Raw genomic sequence first — 23188 nt, forward strand, 5'->3', positions numbered from 1 at the left:
TATTTCCAGGGCGTGAGCGGAATGTCCGTGGATGAGAAGCCTGAAGCCCCCATGTACGTGTATGAGTCGACGGTTCATTGTACCAATATCCTCCTGTGCCTGAACGACCAGCGCAAGCAGGATATCCTGTGCGATGTGACTGTCCTGGTGGAGGGCAAGGAGTTCCGCGGCCACAGGGCCGTGCTGGCCGCCTGCTCAGAGTACTTCTCGCAGGCTCTGGTTCGACAGGCCGAGAATGGCTTGTTCCTCAGCCTACCTGGAGAGGTACGTATCTACTGTATAAAAACCCTGTGCGTTCAGAAGAACCTCTTCGTTTCCACACCTGGTCAAACACACAGTTAGATATTCCCTCCAATCAGGTTCTTTTATCGTCGGCCCATTTTTATCACCAGTCACTTGATAACTTCTCATTCCAATACTGAAACTCACTTTGCCGTGAACGGTGTCAAGGGGAATGGTATCGAGATGAATGGTGTCAGCCAGGCAGGAAACAAGTTAACATACGTGTTTTAATTGAATCTGTGAGGTCTAGTAGCTGAAGGCGAGAGAGTGAGATAGGGAGGTGTGCTAGCGACGGTGCTAGTAGATAATGTAGAGACATGATTAGCAATTATCACCTTTCCCTCAGCTCACTGCTCTCTTCAGCTCCTCAGCTCTCTGTCGCAGGTAGAGTCCTCTCCCTCACACAGCCAACACTCGGCTTCCTCTTCCCAGCACCCCTGTCCTTCCAGCCTCCAGTCATTCACTCATAGATGTGTCATGGAGTGATTCAAGTTCTCCACAGATGTATTTATTTAACACACTTACACGTCACATGCCGTACAAACATGTGGTGCGCGGAACTGGGGCACACACCACAGGTTTATAACATGAACGCCTGTCAAATGGCTTCTGCTGCGGAGATCTCTCCTGAAAGATCAATCCGTTCCTGCCTCACGTACAATGAGCATCATGTGTTGAGTGAGTTACTATCAGTTATTCCCCCCCCCCCCGACACACGCCGAAGCAGAATCCCTTTCATTCACACTTTCTGCGTTATGCATAATGCATGAGCAGCTGTGTATTTCAGGTGTGAGCGTGTGTGGAAAGTGACATGTTTCTGAAAGAGCCTGTGTCTTTAATGTCCATGGGCCCTGGTTGAAAGTAGTGCACTATGTAGGGAACAGGGTGCCATTTCGGGCTCATCCAATATTTCTCTCACACTGTCCTGTCTAGACGGGCCACTGTCCCAACATGTAGGGAAGGACATTTCATTGATGTCACCAATCAAGTTTTAAGGTCCTCTGTCACCCGCGTCTTTATGGTCCGTGACTTACAGGCGCTGACACATTTGCCTTATGGCCACTCTCGCCCCACCGATTTGTGTCGGCAACAATGCAGCACCGACCAACCTTTAGCTCACTAGGCCTCCTTGATACTGGTGGGTCTGGCTCCAGTCAGAGAGATCGAGAGGGGCTGTGTTCCCCAGCACTACCGAAGGCTGCCACCTATGTGCAACAAAGGGCAACTAACCGAGGAGGCCTTGATGATCACCGCAGGCAGGCAGGCAGGCAGGCGCAGAGAGAGAGAGAGAGAGAGAGAAACACACTGCAGATGAAATGTGAAACAAAGACCATTGCGGGGGCTATGACACTATCCTCTCCTCCCCTAAACTGTATCACTCCTCGCTCCTCCCAGATGACCTTGTCAGTCCGAAGTCGCCGGTGCTGCAACCGGTTAGTGACCTCATCATCGATTTAATGTCATAGCTGTTTCAGAGAGAGAGAGAGAGAGACGGGGCCCGTTCGTCAAGGTCTTTGTTCGTGATCAGATCACGAAAGTAGAACAATCAAGTCTTGTCTCCTTTAAGTCCTTAGCCAAGCAAGAGCAAACAAACAGAGGACACTTGGTTTGCATTGGATGATAGAAGGCTACACTCACAGGGTCACATTAGAGCATTCCTCCACATCACAGAACAGGGCCAGAACAAAGGGCTATTCATAGACGGACCAGTATGATGTAATATGAGATCGAATGAAGGAGAGGCATTTCAGAGAGTCGTCCGTCCGTCGTCGTCGTCGTGCCCCCCCCCCGCCCCCCCCCAGCTGGAGAAGAGTGGTCATCACGCTACTGCGGGCAGCAGTGCGGCTAAGGAGCGAGTCCGCGTCGATCAATTCAGAGCTGCTCTCCTACATGATGAAACTGGGCGTAAGTGTAATGTCTGACTGGATCCCCGGCTTGCACCACCTCACTGGAGCCCGGCTGGGAGGGTGTCAGTTTGACCTACTTGTCAGCACGTCCCCTTGGTTTCCTTATCGAAAATATATCCTCATAGTAAATATACAGCGACCGATGAAGTATATTTGTGAACAATACCGCTGTAGGGGTGATTTGATTATTATTAGTGAATTTGCATTAGGATTCTAATACAGTGAATAATTGCACGGGATGCGGCGCAAGATTTGATAATGAAATCAATTCAATTCAAATATTCATTCATACACAGGCAAGCCGACTGACTTGCGCCATGCGTCCTTTGCACATTCCCATTTCACCACAGTATGGGAAAGCAGCTCCGACCAGGGTGAATAGACGGGAGAAGATTGATTGCAGATCCAGACTGATGGAGGAGGGAGGAGGGCGGCCCCTTGCTGGACCGGTAGCCGTCTCTGGCCTCTGGTTTACTCAGCATGCATCGGGAGGGGTACCTTATACTGTATATAGTCCACTGCTTTCCACCAGGGCCAATAGGGGTCTGGTTCAAAAAGCAGTGGACTATGTAGGGCATAGTGTGACATTAAGGACGTACAGTACCTTCCCTTGTGATTCAACAGAGGGGCAGTTGGTGGAAACCTCCAACCGCCTCCTGTTTGTCAGTTCCCTCAGTCATGACTCAGGCCCATTGGTGCGTATTTTGTTAACTCCCTCTTCAGCAAAACAAAAAAATACAACCCCAGCCACACTGCTTCGATTGCAGTGATTTGTCAGTCCGTACTAAGTATAATTTTGAGCCCTGGTGAAGTGGGTTGGGAGGGAATGGCGGATGAGTGGCTGATGAGACAGGGAAATGTAATGTGCCTTGAGAGGTTTAGGGTTGGTGAGTGACATCCCCCCCCCCCCCCCCCTCCACAGACACTTGATTGGGTCGGCACCTGCAGAAGCCCAGCTAACTAATCTGAGGGACTCAGGGTGAGGTGGAAGCAGAGCAGCAACAGCATGGCTTTGCACAAACAGGGAGCCTAAGCAGGAGACTATCACACATTTACAGCTTATTAGACAGATGGCGGGAGCCGGGCGCGTATCTCTAACTCAGTCTTCCCCATACTGACAGTGGGGGAGGGGTGGGAGAAGGGAGGAGGAGAGGGGAGTGAGAAAAGGAAGAGAGAGGAACGAGTACGCTAGCGATACCCCCTGGTGTAACTGCTGGTGCTAATGCCAAGCCCCCCTGGTCGTGGCAGGGGGTCTCCTCTCCGCCAGCACAAGGGCTCAGCGCTCAGCTGACAGTAAGGATACAGGCTCTTTGTCTGCCATTTGAGCAGGCTCCTCTGAGAAGCACCTTGAGCAGCTTATGTTTCCCTCCCAGCCTACTAGCCAGCCAGTCAGTCAACCAGCCAGCCAGTCAGTCAGTCCGGGACACCCGGTGAGAGCCTGCAGAGTGATCCCTGTGTGTTTTATAATGGCTGGATTTAACCCACGAGATCCCAGACAATTAACCACGGGCTGCGCTGTGTTTTCAATGTCTCATCTCAGACGCTGGGTGTCTCAAACGGGGGACGGCAGTAATGTTCTGCAGTTAGCCCGTTTGTATAGAAACAAAGCAGGATAGAGTGCAGCATCCTGAAGAGTAAAGACAGGGACAGTGTGTAAAGTCAGAGCTGAGCGTACTCCTAGCAAAGCTGCAGGGTCATGTCCTCCCCATCGTCTCACCATGGACAGTAAACTACAAGATGATTAAGCAGTGCAGTGTTTGATTTAATCCACACTGTCAAGGGAGGTTTACTGGGGCGGCAGGTAGCCTAGTGGTTAGAGCGTTGGACTAGTAACTGAAAGGTTGCTAGATTGAATCCCCCGAGCTGACAAGGTAAACATCTGCCGTTCGGCCCCTGAACAAGGCAGTTAACCCAGTGTTCCTAGGCCGTCATTGAAAGTAAGAATTTGCTCTTAACTGACTTGCCGAGTTAAATAAAGGTCAAATAAAACTCTATGGTTACGGCTAAGCTGTGGCTAGACGTTGCAGTGTGTCCCAGTGTGGGAAAACATGTTGTTCCTTTCCTTTTCATCACTGATGAGACACTATGCATTCATTCACATTAGCCGTCAAATTGACTTTTTATGACTTTGTATTTCCCTCCTGTTATTGGCATAGTAGCCTAAATGGATTCCGGACAGACTGACCAATGGGCTTGGCTCTACTGCAGCAGTTCATTATCCCTGTGCTCCCTCCTCCACTCTCTCCCATCCCCATCCTACGACGGTAAATCGCATTGACAGCCAACCCTCCATGCAGTATCTCCCTCCATTAGCGCTGTGCTGTGACTCATCGTCGTTGAGGTTACTCGGCAGAGCTGATATTAAAGCATCTAGCGGGTAGACTCTCCAGTGGAGATGGGAGTATTTATCTTCGGGCTCGGCGGCGGCGGCCGGGGAAGTACTCCATTGTCATTCCATGCAATGTCCTCATTAGGATGCATGACATGCAGGAATTCACTGGAGTGCATTTGCATAAATTAACCATCTCAACTTCAGAGAGGGGTGAAAGGCTGATGTAAGAACAGAGAGAGAGATAGACTGGAGGAAGAGGGTGTGTGAGAGCGAGAAATAAAGAGAAAGAAAGACAAAGAAAGAAAAAGAGAGAGGGGCAGGATAGTATTCCACACTGCCTGTTTATGAAAGGATATTTGAAAAGGACTTCCCAAAAATGGCATGGGAATTGTCAGGGTTCTGTGATGCACTCTTGCTATAACTTCCTACTCTGTAATGGTATCGCTCCCCCCAGTCCCCAGACACAGAGTAGGGCCAGATCCACCCAGTCCACAAGCCCACATTAGCATAATGGCCCAGATCTGTCACCTTGATTAATTTGTCCCTTTGTCTTAACTCATGCAATAAGTGCTGCTAACGGCCTGAAACGCTTCATATGTCAATGTCGATCCACTAATGACCAGGAAATGCTCTTTATATCCTATATCCTTTGCTTTTTGTTCGTCCTTTAATTTATTATAGTGTAGCTTTCCCTCTCTCCCTCTCTCTCTTTCTTTCTTTCTTTCCCTGTCTCCCTCTCTCTTTCTTTTTTTCCCTGTCTCCCTCTCTCTTTCTTTCTTTCTTTCTTTCTTTCTTTCTTTCCCTCTCTCCCTCTCTCTTTCTTTCTTTCTTTCCCTCTCTCTCTCCCTCTCTCTCTCTTTCTTTCCCTCTCTCCCTCTCTTTCTTTCTTTCCCTCTCTCTCTTTCCCTCTCTCCCTCTCTCTTTCTTTCCCTCTCTCCCTCTCTGTTTCTTTCTTTCCCTCTCTCCCTCTCTTCTTTTTCTCTCTTTCTCCCCCTCCGGATCCCTCACGCTTGCCTTCGTTGGGCTACTGTGCTGGTTTCATCACTGGAGTAATCACGTATGGTGCAGGACACACATAAAGAGGTGCTCCCGCAGGCAGCAGCTGCTGATACAAGCTGAAAATAGATCCCGGCGACGCTCAGCACTCCCCCCCCCCAGCCCAGCAGCAGCTCCGTGTTTGTTTGTCAGCAGCCCTGATGCGGCGGGCCAGCCAAGCCCAGCCGACCAGCCTCATTTAAGCCCAAACCACTTTCACGTTTAAAGACGGCTGGTTGTATCTGCCCTGTTTGTAGGTGTGTCAAAGGAAGGGAGGGGTGGACAGTGCGTGGCGAGGAGGCGCTCTCTCTCTCTCTCTCTCTCTCTCTCTCTCTCTCTCTCTCTCTCTTTCCATCTGTCTGCAGGGAGGTGTCTGTGTTCCTGTGTTGTGTGCACGCGTGTTTGCGCACACTGATGTGGCAGAGTGGTACCGCAGTGGTATAGTAGAGGTGCTGTGCTCATCAGTAGTGGCGAGTCCAGTCAAAGCCTCTTTCCTTCCACTGTGCACCGTACACATAGTGTGTAACATCAGGATATTCTCCCCTACGTGTTTATTTGGACTGTAAAGCTAAAACATTTCATTTGGCTCTCTACATTTTGGATTCGAGATTAAATATTTTATATGAGGTGACAGTACAGAATGTCACCTTATATTTGAGGGTATTTTCCATACATGTCTGTTTTACCGTTGAGAAATTTTTGCACTTTTAGGTATCTAGTCCCCCCATTTGAAGGTGTATTTGGACAAATTCCAGTCAAACGTTTTGTATTTGGTCCCATATTCCTAGCATGCAACATCAACATCATGCAACAACTACATCAAGCAACCTTGGATGCATTTGCAGTTTGTTTTGGATGTGTTTCGGATTATTTTGTGCCCAATAGAAAGGAATGATAAATAATGTATTGTATAATTTTTGGAGTCACTTTTATTGTAAATAGGAATAGAATATGTTTCTGAACACTTCTACATCAACGTGGATGCTACCATGATGAAGCGATAATGGCCGACAAGCCGGTGTTTGGGGGATATATCGCCACGGGTGTTGTTAGGTCCGAGACAAAGTCGACGGCAGTCAAACCGTGCCAATATCTCCTCCAAACACCGGCTTCGACGGCATTATCACACGACAGGTTACCAATTTATTCAAATTATGATTTACATATATTCAAAACTTTATTATTATGTATTTATTCATACAATTTCGTCCTTCCACAAGAAATAGTCCTGACACAAATCTAGGGTTGCTACCCAAGCTGGCTGGATGTTCGTTCTATCGGTTCGGTTGCCAGAGACGCGACCCAGTCGTTAAGTCCTTTTATTCTGTATCTATGGATGCAACCCAGTCGTTCGTTCTAAATGTTCCATTGCCATACTGGCTAGCAACGTTCTTATCCCTTGCTTGCTAGCTAGCCAACTATGGCTAATTTAAGGTCACATCAAACAGTGCATCCAGAATAACAACAGTAGCATTTGCATTTGTTTAAGCTGTTTTCTAGTGATATTTATTTGGATACATATAACAATGAGCTAATGAGGTGTGATTTCACCTGGCATAGATAGAACATGTGCTCCCTCGTCAGGACACTGTTGTTCAGAGGAGCTAGCCAACAACACAGCTAACACAATCACTTCAAACACTGAAGCTGGAAAGACTGCAAACTATTTGCACTTCGTTTAGTTTTACCTGTTTTCTATTGATATTTCTTTGTATATATCTATAAAAATTATGCTGATTCATGATTTCAATTATCTGAGAAAAGCCGCCTGGTTGAATGTCTCATCCAGACTCCCGACACCTTCATTACTATGCAACAGCTGGAGATCAAATTTGAATATTGAAACAATGTTGCAAATGACGTAGAGACTGGCAGCAAGGTTTATACAAATCTCTGGTGTTGAAAACATAATGTTAGTTTAAAAGATATGTGAGATAACGTCTAGATGCTTTTTTAGAATGGAGTTCAAGTTTATAAATTGCCCTGCTGGGCTGATGAGTCAGTGGATTGCGCAGTCAAATGGAACAGAGTAAATAGGAATTTTAACGTCATAGATTTAGCCGGTGGTAACTTGTGGGATAAGTTTGAACCAATCAGCATTCAGGGTTACACCCACCCGTGTAAAATTACGGATAATCGTGAATTTAATCGAGAATAATGATGAGTGAAAAAGTTACAGAGGCATAACTATCATGCTAAACATGCTTTAGGCTAAATCAAATCAAATAAAAGTTTGTTGGTCACGTACAAAGTTTAGCAGATGTTATAGCGGGTGCAGCGAAATGCTAATGTTACTAGCTCCTAAAGTGACCAGTGTTTAAAGGGCAGGGTAGAGTACCGGGTGGTAGCCGGCTAGTGACAGTGTTTAAAGGGCAGGGTAGAGTACCGGGTGGTAGCCGGCTAGTGACAGTGTTTAAAGGGCAGGGTAGAGTACCGGGTGGTAGCCGGCTAGTGACAGTGTTTAAAGGGCAGGGTAGAGTACCGGGTGGTAGCCGGCTAGTGACAGTGTTTAAAGGGCAGGGTAGAGTACCGGGTGGTAGCCGGCTAGTGACAGTGTTTAAAGGGCAGGGTAGAGTACCGGGTGGTAGCCGGCTAGTGACAGTGTTTAAAGGGCAGGGTAGAGTACCGGGTGGTAGCCGGCTAGTGACAGTGTTTAAAGGGCAGGGTAGAGTACCGGGTGGTAGCCGGCTAGTGACAGTGTTTAAAGGGCAGGGTAGAGTACCGGGTGGTAGCCGGCTAGTGACAGTGTTTAAAGGGCAGGGTAGAGTACCGGGTGGTAGCCGGCTAGTGACAGTGTTTAAAGGGCAGGGTAGAGTACCGGGTGGTAGCCGGCTAGTGACAGTGTTTAAAGGGCAGGGTAGAGTACCGGGTGGTAGCCGGCTAGTGACAGTGTTTAAAGGGCAGGGTAGAGTACCGGGTGGTAGCCGGCTAGTGACAGTGTTTAAAGGGCAGGGTAGAGTACCGGGTGGTAGCCGGCTAGTGACAGTGTTTAAAGGGCAGGGTAGAGTACCGGGTGGTAGCCGGCTAGTGACAGTGTCTAAGGTTCAGGGCAGGGTACTGGTCAGAGGCCGGCAGGTGGTGATTTTTTTATTAGTCTGATGGCTTAGAGATAGAAGCTGTTTTTCAAGTCTCTCGGTCCCAGCTTTGATGCACCTGTACGGTCTCCACTTTCTAGATGGTAGCAGGGTGAACAGGCCATGGCTCGGGTGGCTAAGTTTCTTGATTATGGTCTTGGCCTTCCTGTGACACAGGGTGCTGTAGATGTCCTGGTGGGCAGGCAGTGTGTCCCCAGTGATGCGTTGGAATGACTACACTACCCTCTGGAGATCCCTGCTGTTGCGGGCGGTGCAAATACCGTACCATGCGGTAATACTTGTGACATCTTCTAATGGGCGGGGTTAAATACATACGGTGCATTCATTTCTAAACTGTGAAAACAGATATGTATGAAATACCCTCAAATAAAAGTTGACATGCTGCACTGTCGTTTCATATAACGAATTTGATCTCAAATCCAAAGGTTGGAATATAGAGCCAAATTAAACGTTTTAGTGTCACTGTCCAAATAAATACGTAGGTGAGTGTATCTCGTGTTATTGTTTGATCAGGCCAAACCCTTTCCTAACCCGGACAACGCTGGGCCAATTATGCACTGCTCCATGGGTCTCCCGACCGCAACAGAGCCTGGACTCGAACCCAGAATCTCTAGTGGCACAGCTAGCAGTGCCTTAAGCCACTGGGGAGGCCCAATCTGGTGTATTTTAAACCCATTTAGAATAATCCCTCCAACACAATCAACACACATCTCAGTGATTTAATTCCTTCTGCTAGGAATGATTGAATGACCTCAGGCTTTTAAAAAAAAATCCCCCTCTATGTTTGTATTTCCTTATATACACTGCCCAGTTGTTTTTCCAAAAGCACATTTCTGTGGTTTGTGAGCTTCATTTCTGAGGAGGGAATATCCGGTTTTACTAGAAGGGTGCGTGGCACAGAGCATTGGAGTGCCGGTTTGCCTGCAGCCTCTACTGCTGACAGTTGGCAGCGGGCAGTCTTCTCTCTCAGAGAGAGAGAGAATACCATTACACCTAGGGAATTCATCTTGTGTTGTTCCTACCAACAATGGAAAGCAAAAATAATCAGTAAACACTGGGCCTTTTCTCCCTGGTCATTAAAAACACATTGAGAGAGCCCGTTAAGTGTTACCGGGAACTTGACATCGCTCTGACAAAGAAAAGTGCTTCGCTGAACAATGCCGCTCCCCGATTCAAAGTGAAACCCTCGTAGTTGTGTTTGTGAGGACACCTTGCCTTGTGTAGTTTCACGTGGCATTCCTCGAGCCAGACCCGAACAGAGGTGCGTTCGCCATCAGAAACTGTAGTTAAACAGCACTGTGTGCTACTGTTGCCTGCGCAAGGGATGTGTCTCTCAAATTGAGCTTAACACTGGTTTCTCTCTACAGACACCAAACAGAATGGCATTAAACAGCTAGCTAGCCTGGCTCTGTCCTCCTGTCTCTCTGTCTTCAACAACAACAGTAGTAGAGGGCGGCCAAGCTTCTGCAGTCTCAGGAGTTTACCTAATTATCCAGCATTAAGTCTAAATGGAAGGATTCCCTCTCTCATCCTAGTTTACTCCGTATGGCTGCAGTGAAGATTAGCCACTGTCTTGCATAATCGTTAGGTTTTAGAGGCACTTCACCTCAGAGGGGCTGCAGGGGACTGATAGGCTACCGCCGGGCGGCAGGGCAGACAGACTGTGGTGGGCCAGTGGAATGTCAGTATGCCACAAGGGTTATTGTAGTGAAAATGGGGAGTTGGACACAACATAAAATGGGAGTTGGACACAGCCAGCCAGCTAGCCCAGCACCACTGGGTTTTTAAAAATTTGCCAGGCTGTATAGAAAGTTCGGTGCTGACCCGATAAAAGATTAACTGGTACTTTAAAGTGTTTGTTTATGGTCATTAGAGCTGTCGGGTTGTCTCACCACACTCCAAGGGCTCAGAACAATGGCAGTGCTGATGGTAATGCTGGCAATTTCCCTGTTTTTTTGCAGGTCACTGCCAGGGGATTCGCCCCATTGTTGCAGTTTGCCTACACTGCTAAGCTGTTACTCAGCAGAGAAAACATCCAGGAGGTCATCCGCTGTGCCGAATTCCTGCGCATGCACAACCTGGAGGACTCGTGCTTTCGCTTCCTGGAGGCCCAGCTCCGCAGCGAGGAGGACGGCCTGCTGCTGTGCCACAAGGTGGCGCCGGCCGAGGGGAACCACGAGGCTGAGGACGAGAGCATGCAGTCTGAGACGACAACAAAGGTTGCCTCCCCCCGGGCCCGGCGGCGCGCTGAATGCTTGGCCTCCTTGCGGCAAGCACCAGACGCGGACCCGTTAGCCATGGCGGTGCCCAGCGACTTCGCAGACGGACGGCTGGACTTCGACAGGCACGGAGCATCGGACCTCCCTCGCTGCCCCAAATACAGGAAGTACCAGTGGGCCTGCAACAAGCACAATAACGACACCTCCTCACACACCAGTACCTCAGGTTTTCCAAGCACATTATTATTTAAGGAGACCAGCGGTGGCATCAGCGACGGGGCAGTCCGGGACCAGAGTAGGCCGCCGGTGGCTCAAATCAAAGTGGAGCCTCGGGCAGAGGAAGAGGCCATCTCGCTGTGCTTGTCAGGGGACGAGCAGGATGGCCATGACAAGGACGACGTGACAGCCATGGAATTGGACAGTGTCCCAGTGGTATCCCCCTCTTCCGTCAAGAGGAGCAAGTCCCCCACCTGCATCCGCGCCTTCTTCAAGAAAGGAACGGACCTGTCAGGTCTGCCCAACGTGTCACAACAGCTATTCGCCAACAGACTCGCCAGCGTCTGCCCCGAAGACAAAGAAACCACTCAGGGAGATTTCAGGCCTTTCACTGCAGTGGAGCTGGGCCTGTCTGTTACATCCCCAAAGGTAGTGGACGGCTTCCCTCCGATGCTGTCGTCGCTGAAGTCCGCCTCCTGCGACGGCGTTTGCAAGCAGGAAGTGGAGCTGGACCGCCGCAGTGTCATCTTTTCCTCCTCGGGGGCCTGCGACCGTCTGGGCACCCCGGCGCATTCCTACCCCGGTGGGAACTCTTTGGAGATGGAGCTCTCAGAGCACACGCCAAAGAGTCTGTGGGCTGGTGCCAGCCAGTCCCTCCCCACCTCACAGACCTACTCTCCCAGCAGCGCCCCCACCCTCGCTTCCACCACCACAGAGCCCCCGCCGCTCCTCTGCCACCCGCGGCCCAACACCAGCTGCCCAGTACCAATCAAGGTGTGCACGCGCTCGCCGCCCTCCGAGACCCGCACGAGGACCTCCAGCTCCTGCTCCTCCTACTCCTACGCGGAGGACGGGAGCGGCGGCTCACCCTGCAGCCTGCCCCAGTTTGAGTTCTCCTCCTCGCCGTGCTCCAACGTGGCTCTCCGCCTCTCCACCGACCAGCAGGACCAGGGCGTGATAGGGGGAGATGCCCTCTTCAACCAGGTACGCCCCAAGATCAAGTGCGAGCAGTCGTACGGCACCAACTCCAGCGACGAGTCGGGATCATTCTCCGAGGGTGACAGCGAGTCGTGCCGAGTCGAGCAGGGGCCAGAGGTGAGTAAATTTAACACTATCACACTGCCTTCTCTCATGTTGTACACAATGGCTCATACACCCAGTCCCACCTTGGAGACAAATCATCATCTCACAGTGACCTTGCTCTCTGGGTCTGCATTCACAGTCATTAGATCATCATGTAATTGAAGCGGGAGTATTATTCTTTCAATAACAGATTTACAGCAACACCACCGTGAACAGAACAGGGGCACAGATGCGCCTTGATAATGTTAATCGGCTCTACGCACTGTTTGAGATCTGTGTAATGAGTCTGAATAGGAGCGAGGGTCCAAACCGAACGCGCTCGCTCGAACAGTCTGAGCCCACACACACACACACCCGAGGATGCGGTGGTCGTGTCGAGGGCTGTGATTGGTTGATCCTATGGACAGGGAAGCGCTGGTGTGTGTAGAAGGGCTAATAGACTGAGATGTAGACGGCCGGAGCTGGGGAGGAGTCCGGGTTCTCTCTAAGGCCCGGGGTCTGAAGGGGTTCTCCTGTGACTTTATCTCTGTCCCCCTTAGCTGTCGCGGGCTAAATAGCTGATATTATCCCTCCACAAACCTGACATCTCTAATCCAATTCCACACAATCTGCATCTGCTAATTGTCGAGCCACCTCGCTTGGGCATGCACACTGTATACATGTATGCTGTGTCACCAATACACCTGCACTACTTGAAGGCGAAGGTAGCCTTTGTTGTGTTATAAACAAATATAGCTTATAATGTATGTGACAGACGCAAGGTAGGCTATGTTGTGTTACGCACAGCTTTAAAGCATATACGGTATGTTTGCGATAGCGATCGGACAACAACAGCGTAATGAAACAGGATGTAGCTGTATTGTGCACGTGGTTTGGTGGAGGGTGGGGGGCCTGCTCCGCATTGTGTCATGATGAGACTGCATCCTGCAGCGCCTGGCATGCTGCTGACAAGGATGGATGGCCAATCCCTTAATCATCCCCTAATCCATCTGGCCAGACAACCGATGTCCTCCAGGCTGACTGCAGAACAGCTCTGGTGTTGTTGTTGATGTTGTTGTTGTTGTTGTTTACTGTGAGATCACTAAGGATAAATAGAATACAGCCTAGTCAAGTGGACAATTATAATCAGGATGAAAGCGGTTTTGTTCCATCAAAAGGAAATGTAAAATGATCCTTTTTTTTCTTCATACAGAATGCCTCTGATGCCTCTTTAATTTCATCTTGAAACTATTGCATCCGTAGCATTTGCTTTTGTTGTAGGCAGACGTGTTTTCTCTTTGCCTGGAAGATAAAGGCTCGCCGCTTCTCAGCCTGAGACCTTGAAGTGCGCAGGGAGCCGAGAGAGGGAGAAACTGGTGCGTTGCCATGGCGATCGGATTCACGGAGCCTCGTCCCTGTTTTGCCGGTGTTGGAGCCACATGACAGGGACTGTGGAAAGAATCCAGTCAGTCACTTCTTCTGTGCACAAACAGAGAGATTAACAGCCCTAGCAGTAATGTGTAATTATTACCTCAGTGGCACCCACACCCAGTGATTTATTGGCCGTTTGAAGGACTGTTGAGTGCTCTACTATAGACAATTGTAATTTACAGCGTTAGAGCTGTCGAGGAAGAGAAAAGCAGCCCCAAAATGACTCTTCAGACATTTCCAGTTCCCTTTGTTATCTTGTATGAGTCAAAGAGTGTATGGAACACACACTACACTCTATTGTAGGCAGTCGATTAGCAGAGCACAATATCCACTGTCAGATCCAATGACTGTATATATGAATGGACAAAGTCACTGATCACGTGACACCATTCATTCCTATGTGAAGACTCAATAGAAGCCAAATTAAGTCAGTTAAGATGGCGGCTCATGGAGACATAACATGCGCTGTTTGAGCTACTCCAGGAAGTGACGTTGCAGGCTAGCTCAGTGCTGCCCCCTCTCTTTGAGTAACTCAAGTTAAAGGCCGCCCGGGGTACTGCAGGCTGCCATTAGCAACTAAATTATCCTTGTAATTTCTTCTTTGTGCAATTAAAAAACGATTGGTTCAAGGACAAACATCTGGTGTATTATAGAAGCAATTATTGGTACCGTGATTGTCTTCATTTGTATTTGTATTTTTTTTACACAATGATTGACCATGAAGATTTCCATTCTTCCATTCACTAAAAGGGGGGAATCCTGTTTTCTGCTAACAATGCCTGCAGTGCTGCGGTCGGCCTTGAACTTCCGTGGCTTCAATGAGAGGGGGCAGTCGCTCTCCCCTGGTCAGACCGCTATTGACCCGCATGGAGTTATATCTGCCTGCTGCTGATAAGATGGATTATGAATGAGGTTGGCAGACTCTGCCTGGTCTCAGATGCTGCTGTGGTGTGAGAGAACCTCTCGCAGTAGTGCTGTTTGGTTTATTACATGTTGTTATGGATGGAGGCGTAGGAGAGCATTTACATAAGAAGCCTCAGTGTGGGGCCAAATCCCGCCGTGCTTTCTCCTCCAGCTTTATCTGGCAACAAAACTGCTACCTCATGCTTCCTGGGGCCCCCTTTTCCTTATTCCCCCAAGTGAGTCGGCTGTACAAACAAACACAGCTAGCGTCCAGGGAGGCCTCTGCCATGCCTCTCCCTCTGTGTATTTGCAGAGCAAATGACAGGCAGACCGGGCCCCACTCAGGGAGAGCTAGTCAGGCAAGCGCCCAACGCTGCTGCTGTTGGAAATAGCTGCAGCCCCGGCGCTGGGAACAATGAATTCTGACAGGGAAGGAAGTTGTTAAACTGGAGGCTAGTCTGGCAGAGGGAGGCAATAGTCATTCAAGGTAGTCTGAGGTCTCCTGGCTGCTCCCAGTACTGAGGTTAGAGGGTGTTGCATACGAGCCCACATCTGGTAGCCACATTAGCAACACCCTCCCACATAGCAGACACTACACCACACTGGGGTAACTTTTTAATTGACACTTTTTTATACCTTAACTGTATTTCTACTGCTTCCCAGCTGGACGACATCATACATAGTGAATCAGCCAATAGGGTCAGGAGAGGCCCCTCTGAAACATGGACCATGGCCCGGATTCATAAAGAGTCTCAGAGGAGTGAGTGCTGATCTTTGATCAGTTTTGCCTTTTCAGTTCATAATGAATACGATTATGTGGACAGGGAGGAGCTGATCCGAGATCAGCACGCTTTGTGAATACGGAACCCAGTACACCACCAGCCAATGTTTTTGCACTATCCACCCACAGAGGAGGAAGCAGAGATGGAATTCACAGTGATAAAGGAGATGGAATTCACAGTGATAAAGGAGATGGAATTCACAGTAATAAAATAGATGGAATTCACAGTGATAAAGGAGATGGAATTCACAGTGATAAAGGAGATGGAATTCACAGTGATAAAAGAGATGGAATTCACAGTGATAAAGGAGATGGAATTCACAGTGATAAAAGAGATTGAATTCACAGTGATAAAGGAGATGGAATTCACAGTGATAAAGGAGATTTAAAGAGCTGAGACCTTTTTCTCTCTTTCTCTCTTTCTTTCTTTCTCTCTCTCTCTCTCTCTCTCTCTCTCTCTCTCTCTCTCTCTCCCTGTGTAGGCGTTAAGCTCAGTCTAACTGTCTGGTCACAGTATGCTGCACATATTGATCTGAGAGTGAGGTGGGAGTGATAGGGAAGTAGAGTTGATATATTAGCAGCACAATGTTTCCGATCTCGCCCACCACCAAACGTTAACCCCTGAATGAACATGTGACACAGGAAGTGCACAAACCTAAATATCACTTCTGTTATTTCTATTATAGTCTACAGTAAAAAATATAAAAAATCTTGCTCCACCCTTGTTATGATGCATCTGTGGTCTCAATCATTTGGGGCATACAGTTTAAACCACATTATACTGATTTGGTGCAGACATTTCAATTTTTTTGTTGTTGTTGTAGGTTTCGTTATTTGTCTTGTGTGCAGACAGAGTCAGGCTGTTGTTGTACCCATTGGGGAACGGTCGGATGCTGGGGCTGGCAGCTGAGAACAGGCTCTGTGTCAGCTTTAAAGCCAGCTGGGGTGCTGCCACTTCGCCTTCCATCCCCTGGGACCTGGCATCCTGCAGTAACAGTACCCACAGACACACAGCCCATCTCTTCACCACAGAGCCTCTCTAACTCATCTCCCATAGGGGTTTTCCGGCAACAGCGTTTGTTTACGGTAGAAAAAGCAATACGATACTAAACGGAGTTCTGTAACAACATGATCTTCTCCCAGATCTTCATAGGATGCATAATGCTCTGTAATCACATTATAAACCAACAAGTGATATATCACTGTGTAACTGGGAGCACGTAGTATATAATCAGCATAGAAGGACGCTAGTGTTCACGTTCATGTTTTATCGTACTCACCAGATAAAGGTCTGTTTTTGATGCAGAGCCACAGTCACGATAGCAGCACTATAGAACTAGTGGGAGACGGTTAGACCTGAAAAACAAGTCACAGTGCGTGGCCATTTAAGTCAATGGCTTCACTTTTCAGACAAAATTGCTCTGAAAATTGGAAGTACAGACGTAGGATCTTAATTTGAGTAGGTTTTCTATAGCAGGAAAATATTCCTGCGGCAACAGGAAATGTGGATTATTATGTACATTAAAATGAATGGACATTTTTTGTAGGGGTTGATAAAAAAAACTGTTAGGGGAAATCAAGTCTGACATTTTAACCTGGAAATTACAAACTTTAGAAGCCTTTTTAAATCTTGAATACACTACAAATTAGCATTACCTGCTGTGCAGGAAAATTCTCAGCAACAAAAGAGTGATGAAATTAAGATCCCACATCTGTATTTATATTGCCTCAAGGCCTGTGTCAATAGCTCGGAAGGAACACAGTAGTAGGTGGCTTTGCATGCCTCTCTCTTGCACAGTGCGCTGCAGTGTTAAACTGCCTCCCAGGGTTCAACGTGGGTCACCAACCCTACAGATGAGGACTGGCAGTACAGAACCCACTGACCCCAGGCGTTAGCCGTCATCGTCGGGCCGCCCCACCATCTGACTCCTAAGGCTTGGCCCAAGTCTGGACCTGCAGGCAGCCAGATGCCCAGCCTCTCTCTGTGTTTCTGAGGGGAGAGGGAAGTAGGGTATAGAGGCACTGCACACACAGTGCCGCCCCGGGTAGCAGATAAGCCCTGCTTTTCACTCTGGACCTATTTGCAGCATAGTGACCCAGAGAAAGAGTGAGTCTGGGGGGAATAGAGGGGAAAGAGGAGAGGAAGGAAAGACGGAAGGGGGAAAAAGAAAGTTAGTGAGAATCCAGAACACATTGGGTTTGAATTTATGACTGCCGTCAGAGCTGCTGCTGGACTGATTCTCCTGGTGGAGCCACTAAATATATCCTAGGTACCCCTTCAGAACCCCTTCCGAACGCCGAACGCCACTGCCGGGAGGAAAAAAGAGAAGAACATTACAAGGTCGCTCGCTGTGGAGAGGTAGCTGAACATCTCCTCCCTCCCCTAGCCTGTCTCAGGGAGAGAGCCCCCCCATCGGTGCATCTGTCTGGTCACTCCATAGACTATAACTAGTGGTTATTAGATGGTGCTCAATGGGGCCATCATCACCGGCAGAGTCATCTTCTGTTTGTTTTCAGATCACATAGAGCAGGCAGGATATGGATGTGTTCCATTGCCCTCCCTCTCTTTCTGCCTTCATTCTCTCTGTAGCTACTGTCATACCCTGGCTGGTAGTGGGAGGGAGCCTGCAGGGCCTAGTGTGGCCTTGAAATCTCCCCCCATTATTTATTCATGTGTCTGCATGCAGCGGCCAGATGAGAAATAGGCTCAACGGCTCGGAGGACTGAGGGCTTCTAATGAGGAAATTCAAGCCGGTCTCTCTGGGATAAATTGACATCTAGATTTGCTTTTCAATGGAGAGTGATTTCGATGTGCTCGTGAATAGGCACCTTGCTTTGTCCCTTGAAGTGCAGCACTTACCCCAGGTGATGCCGTATATCTCGGCTCACTGTGGTGTGTGCGTGCGTGTGTGTGTGTGTGTGTGTAGTAGCTTGAGGGAGTGTAAGCAGGCTCCAGCCCAGTCCATTGTCCTCCAGTCTTCTGTTTTAGTGGGGCTCAGTTTGCGAGGGGCTTTTGGATTCTCCATCTGGCCCTGGTTCAGCGGCCAGGTACAGAGAGAACGGGAGACGTTTCTCCTCCCCCCTCCCTCCCTCCCACCTATCCCTCCTCGCCGTTTGACTTTGTTCTTGACGTGCTCCAGAGAGGCAGCCGCGGGGGGGGGAGAGAGAGAGCAGAGCGGAAGAGAGCAGCAGCTCATCTCATCTTGGCAAAAGCTCTCTGGCTGTCTTCCTCTGGCTCTTTGTTATTCCCCCTCGCCTCTCTCTCTCTCTGCCATCCTGTTTCTTTCTCCCCCCCCAAGCTACTCTGCTATGGCTCCCTGGTGCTGTGAGGTACCGCTGGGGTATGTCGGTATCAGAAGTTTTGTCAGCACCTAAAGGGAACAGAAAGAATCAGGCGATCTATTGATGCTTTGCGGGGAGGAAAAATCACACCCTGGTGGAAATTGGCAGCAAATCCATGGAAATAATGTATTGCGATAATTTGCAATTATCTGTATCTTATTGCCAATGATTTTTCTCCGGATTAGTGTTGCACTATGTGACTGAAGGTGTCAGAGAAAGTATGGGCTCTGCGTGGTTCTTTTGTTCTGCAGTCCCCGTGGACTATTGCAGGTTGATAGTATAGATCTGGCCTGCAAGATTATATTTGTTTGCCTCTCCCCCCCCCTAACGTTTGTAGTGTCCAAAAAAAAGACGGTAAAAATCACCAGGAATTCAGCAACAAATGTGTTAAATTCAGGAAAAAAAATTCATTTCCAAGTGTTCCCATGAATAGAAAAAGAGACCTATGTGATCGTCTCTCAATGTTATTCAACGTATGAAATGATTGTGATTTTCAAATACAATCTATTTTTGGGGGCTTATAGTTGGGGTCAATTTGCAGTGTGGAAATGATTATAATTATGTCCCGTTCCTCCGACCATTCAGCTCCGACAAAAAAAAAAACGTCCCACGGCTGAATCTAGTTGCCTACCCCTAGTGTAGATGTTACATATCATGCCCTACAGATATCACCTGACACCATTATGGATGGGGGTGACAAGTCCCTGCCTGTCCCTCCTCGATCTGTCACGCTGGCACCTCTCCAAGCTCGCAGGGACAGATGGAGAGACACTCCTTTCTTGGATCACGTTGTCCCCCTCTGCCCGAGAATAGGTTACACGATGTTCAATATTTCAGGTTGAGAGAGAGAGAGAGAGAGAGAGAGAGAGAGAGACAGAGAGAGAGAGATAGAGATAGAGATGCAGGCTTTACATGTGTATGTAAATCACATCCTCTAATCCAGGTCCTGACGGCACTCTGGCACCATCTTGTGGTAAAAAAAATGTGGCTGACCGTTTTTGACACGCACATAAAGTCGAATCAGCAAGGGTTCATCAAACTGTTACATGTTCGTTCACATTCACGTTCCTTCCATATTCCATTCAAAAGTGAACGCTGTACCACGTCAGATGTGAAAAGCCCTTCTTTATTTCTTGATTTGCAGGTAAAGCTTCCTTTCCCTGTCGATCAGATCACAAATCTTCCACGGAACGACTTCCAAATGATGGTCAAAATGCACAAACTGACCTCAGAGCAGCTGGAGTTCATCCATGACGTCCGGCGGCGGAGTAAGAACCGCATCGCGGCGCAGCGCTGTCGCAAGAGGAAGCTTGACTGTATCATGAACCTGGAGTGTGAGATCAGAAAATTGGTGAGTGTGTCTCCAGCCATGTCTCTCTCACAGATACACTGTGCACACCAGAGGAGGCTGGTGGGAGGAGCTATAGGAGGACGGGCTCATTGGGATGGCCGGAATGAAATGAACGGAGTCTAACATGGGGTTTCTATACGTTTGATGTGTTGGATACCGTTCCGTTCATTCCATTGCATTCCAGCTATTACAACGAGCCCGTCCTCCTACAGCTCCTTCCACCAGCCTCCTCTGGCGCATACAGTACTACAGCACATAGTGTGTGGACCTACTGGCATAAGTAAAGTAGTAGAACCATGTAGTGTCTATATAGTACCGATCTCTCACTGGACTAATGATAACTGTTGGCTCCCGAGTGGCGCAGCGGTCTAAGGCACTGCATCTCAGTGCTAGAGGCATCACTACAGACCCTGGTTAAATCCCGGGCTGTCTCACAACTGGCCGTGATCGGGTGTCCCATAGGGCGGCGCACAATTGGCCCAGCGTCGTTAGGGTAGCATTTGGCCGGGGGTAGGCCGTCATTGTAAAATAAGAACTTGTTCTTAACTGGCTTGCCGAGTTAAATATATCTATTTTTTAAATCACATGTTGACAGCGCAACAAGCATTACCTTGGGATAGAGCGATATTAATTACCTCAACACCGTGTCAGCACTTTCACGCTGGCCGACTGCCCTCTAGCTGCCAAGCTGTCAAAGTACAGCAATGTGTGTAGGGGGAAGAATAGTAAGAGTCGAGCATCCGCAGTAGAGTGCTGGCTGTATGTCTCTCTTCCTACCTCCTCGCCCCCACGTTTCCATGGCATCGCGGTGGGTGGTCTCTCACAGGCAGCCAGTATGCTTTTGTTCCATGATGAGGGGTGGAGCTGCGGGCCCTTTGATGTGTTGTGTGTGTCAGCCACACACACACACACACACACACACCCACACACACACACACACACACACACGAGTGCTTTACACTCCACAATGGACTGACAGCCTTTCCCTTGATGTCACCCAGCAGCATCCTAGGATATGAGAACAAGTTCATCATCTCAAACCGCTTTCCACCACCTGGTCCCATGTTACCTAGGTGCGCACAGCATCCTGGGAATGCTCGCCCATCACAAACCTCATCCAAAGCATGCATTATTTAATATAAGCTCGGTGAACAAGCAGTAAAGCTAGGTCACGTGAACTCTTTTATGTTGATACGAAGAGGTGAATTGGCATGTAGTACGTATCTATGTCACGCTGCTGCTATAGGCAGCGTGAAGCATTTGTAGAACGTCGACTGTGCAGCTGCAGTATCAAAGGGTATCACAGTATGTACTGCATGTATCTTTGCTCCTGGTCAGACCACAGCTCATGACACTAGTCCTCATCCCTACTATTTCCTTGTGTGTCCACCAGGTGAACGAGAAGGACAAGCTGCTGACAGAGAGGAACCAGCTGAAGGAGTGTATGGGTGAGCTGTGGGAGAACTTCTCCTGTCTGTCCCAAGAAGTGTGCAGGGACGTGCAGCTGAGCCCCGAGCAGGTCCAGTCCCTGAACCACTACTGCCCGGTCCTGAAGCCCGGCACCAACACCATCGACATTGCCGGCAATGCTGCCTCCAACAGCATTGACCTCACCACCCACTCCGGCTCAGCCACCCCGGAGCCCAGCTTCCTCAAGTCCCCCGGGCCCTCAGAGAGCGAGCCTGACTCGGTCATGGGGAATGGGGCTGACGGGGGGGCGGGCAGCAACGAGGCGGAAGGCCAGGAGCCGAGGTTATACATGGAGGCGGGGCTCTCGTTCAATGAACAGTCCAATCAGACAGTGACGGTAGACTTCTGCCAGGAAATGACTGATAAATGTACAACTGATGAACAGCCGAGAAAGGACTGTACTTAGTAAACGGTGGTTTTAATATCTGTGTTTTTATTATTTAATTTTTAGTTTTGATTTTCTTCTGACAAACCCCTTTCTCTGGGTTGTTGAGATGGTCAGCCTTGGCCAGTGTTCTTTGAAAATATTTTTTGTTTGTATGTCTTTTTAAAGGTTGACACTACAGTTGTCTTAAGAGCAGCAATACTGTTCTCCAGGTATTCTCCTCTCTGTAACCATGACAGAGTGGGAACTTCTCACACAAAACTCCTCTTACAATGGTGCTACACCGTGACCGGGCAGGCAGCGATCTCCACAGTGTTCTTTATCCATGTATTACAGTCTACTCACGGGGATGGGCAAAGTTCACATCTTCAATTCAAACCTCAATGGACCTAACAGCAGCTCCCTCTGTCTCTCGATCAACTTACAGTTTCTATCTCCCTGTCTCTCCTCTCTCTATTTCTCTCGCTCTCCCTTTCTCTCTCTCTCTCTGTCTCTCTCTCTCTCTCTCTCTCTCCCAATCGCTCTTCTACTCTGTCTATTTCCTATCAATCTATTTCTACCTCTTAAAACACTTTCGCTCTCTGTATATTCTCTCTCTCTCGCTTATTCTCTCACTCTCTCTCGGTGGCCCTTGTCACAGCAATTCAAACTCAGGAAGAAATCTTCTGAATGTTCGATATGATTCATGAAAATAAGAATACAGCTTCTGTACATGAGAGATTTATGAAGCAGTTAGACTGTAAATGTTCATATGCAAAAAATGTCTTCTGCTTCACTCATTTTGCATTTTCTGTACAGCAAAACAATGTGTACAGACAGTACCTAAACATTCCTCCTTTGCCTTCCGCAGCACTGAAACGAAAGAGAGAAACTAACGATTTGACAGGTGGTTAAATAGCTATGTTCTCACCAGGGTTGGGGTCAATTCCATTTCAATTCCAGTCAGGAAGTACACTGAATTCCAACTCTCTTGAAGGCTTTTCAATGAGGAAAATGTGAAATTGGAATTGCAATTTGGTTTGCTTTCTGAATGAACTGGAATGGAAAAGGAATTAACCCCAATCCTGGTTCCCACACATCAGCAATACCATTGTATTTGGATGTTGTAATGGTAACTTTCAAGTGCTTGCTTGGGCAGAACGTATAATGTATATAGTATGAAGCATGGTGACTGTCACAGTAATATTATACAAGTAGAGGCTTAGACGTTTCTTTTCACTGGGGTTTTTGCTAAGGGGAAATATTTGCTTTGCTGTTTCCTGCCCAAAGGAAAATTCCCCATAAGGGTGGGTGTTCTTAAACTCAGGAAATCAGCTTGACACGCACACAAAACACACACACACACACACATTCATTTCAGAGCCCCTTGCATGAAAA

General features: G+C 48.4%; 1 protein-coding gene across 2 annotated transcripts in view; it reads left to right on the forward strand.

The window, feature by feature from the left end:
- bach2b (BTB and CNC homology 1, basic leucine zipper transcription factor 2b) overlaps positions 1-21850 on the forward strand; it is a 94855-nt gene extending 73005 nt beyond the window's left edge. For both annotated transcript variants that reach the window (XM_029677017.1, XM_029677016.2), the window contains exons 2-5: positions 10-264; positions 10613-12181; positions 19750-19956; positions 21350-21850. In XM_029677017.1, the coding sequence (XP_029532877.1) occupies positions 22-264; positions 10613-12181; positions 19750-19956; positions 21350-21832 (2502 nt within the window). In that variant the 5' untranslated portion in view covers positions 10-21 and the 3' untranslated portion in view covers positions 21833-21850. The remainder of the gene's footprint in view (positions 1-9; positions 265-10612; positions 12182-19749; positions 19957-21349) is intronic.
- Positions 21851-23188: the final 1338 nt, after the last annotated feature.

This window comes from Oncorhynchus nerka, linkage group LG13, assembly GCF_034236695.1.
Source record: "Oncorhynchus nerka isolate Pitt River linkage group LG13, Oner_Uvic_2.0, whole genome shotgun sequence".
NCBI classification, from domain to species: Eukaryota; Metazoa; Chordata; class Actinopteri; order Salmoniformes; family Salmonidae; genus Oncorhynchus; species Oncorhynchus nerka.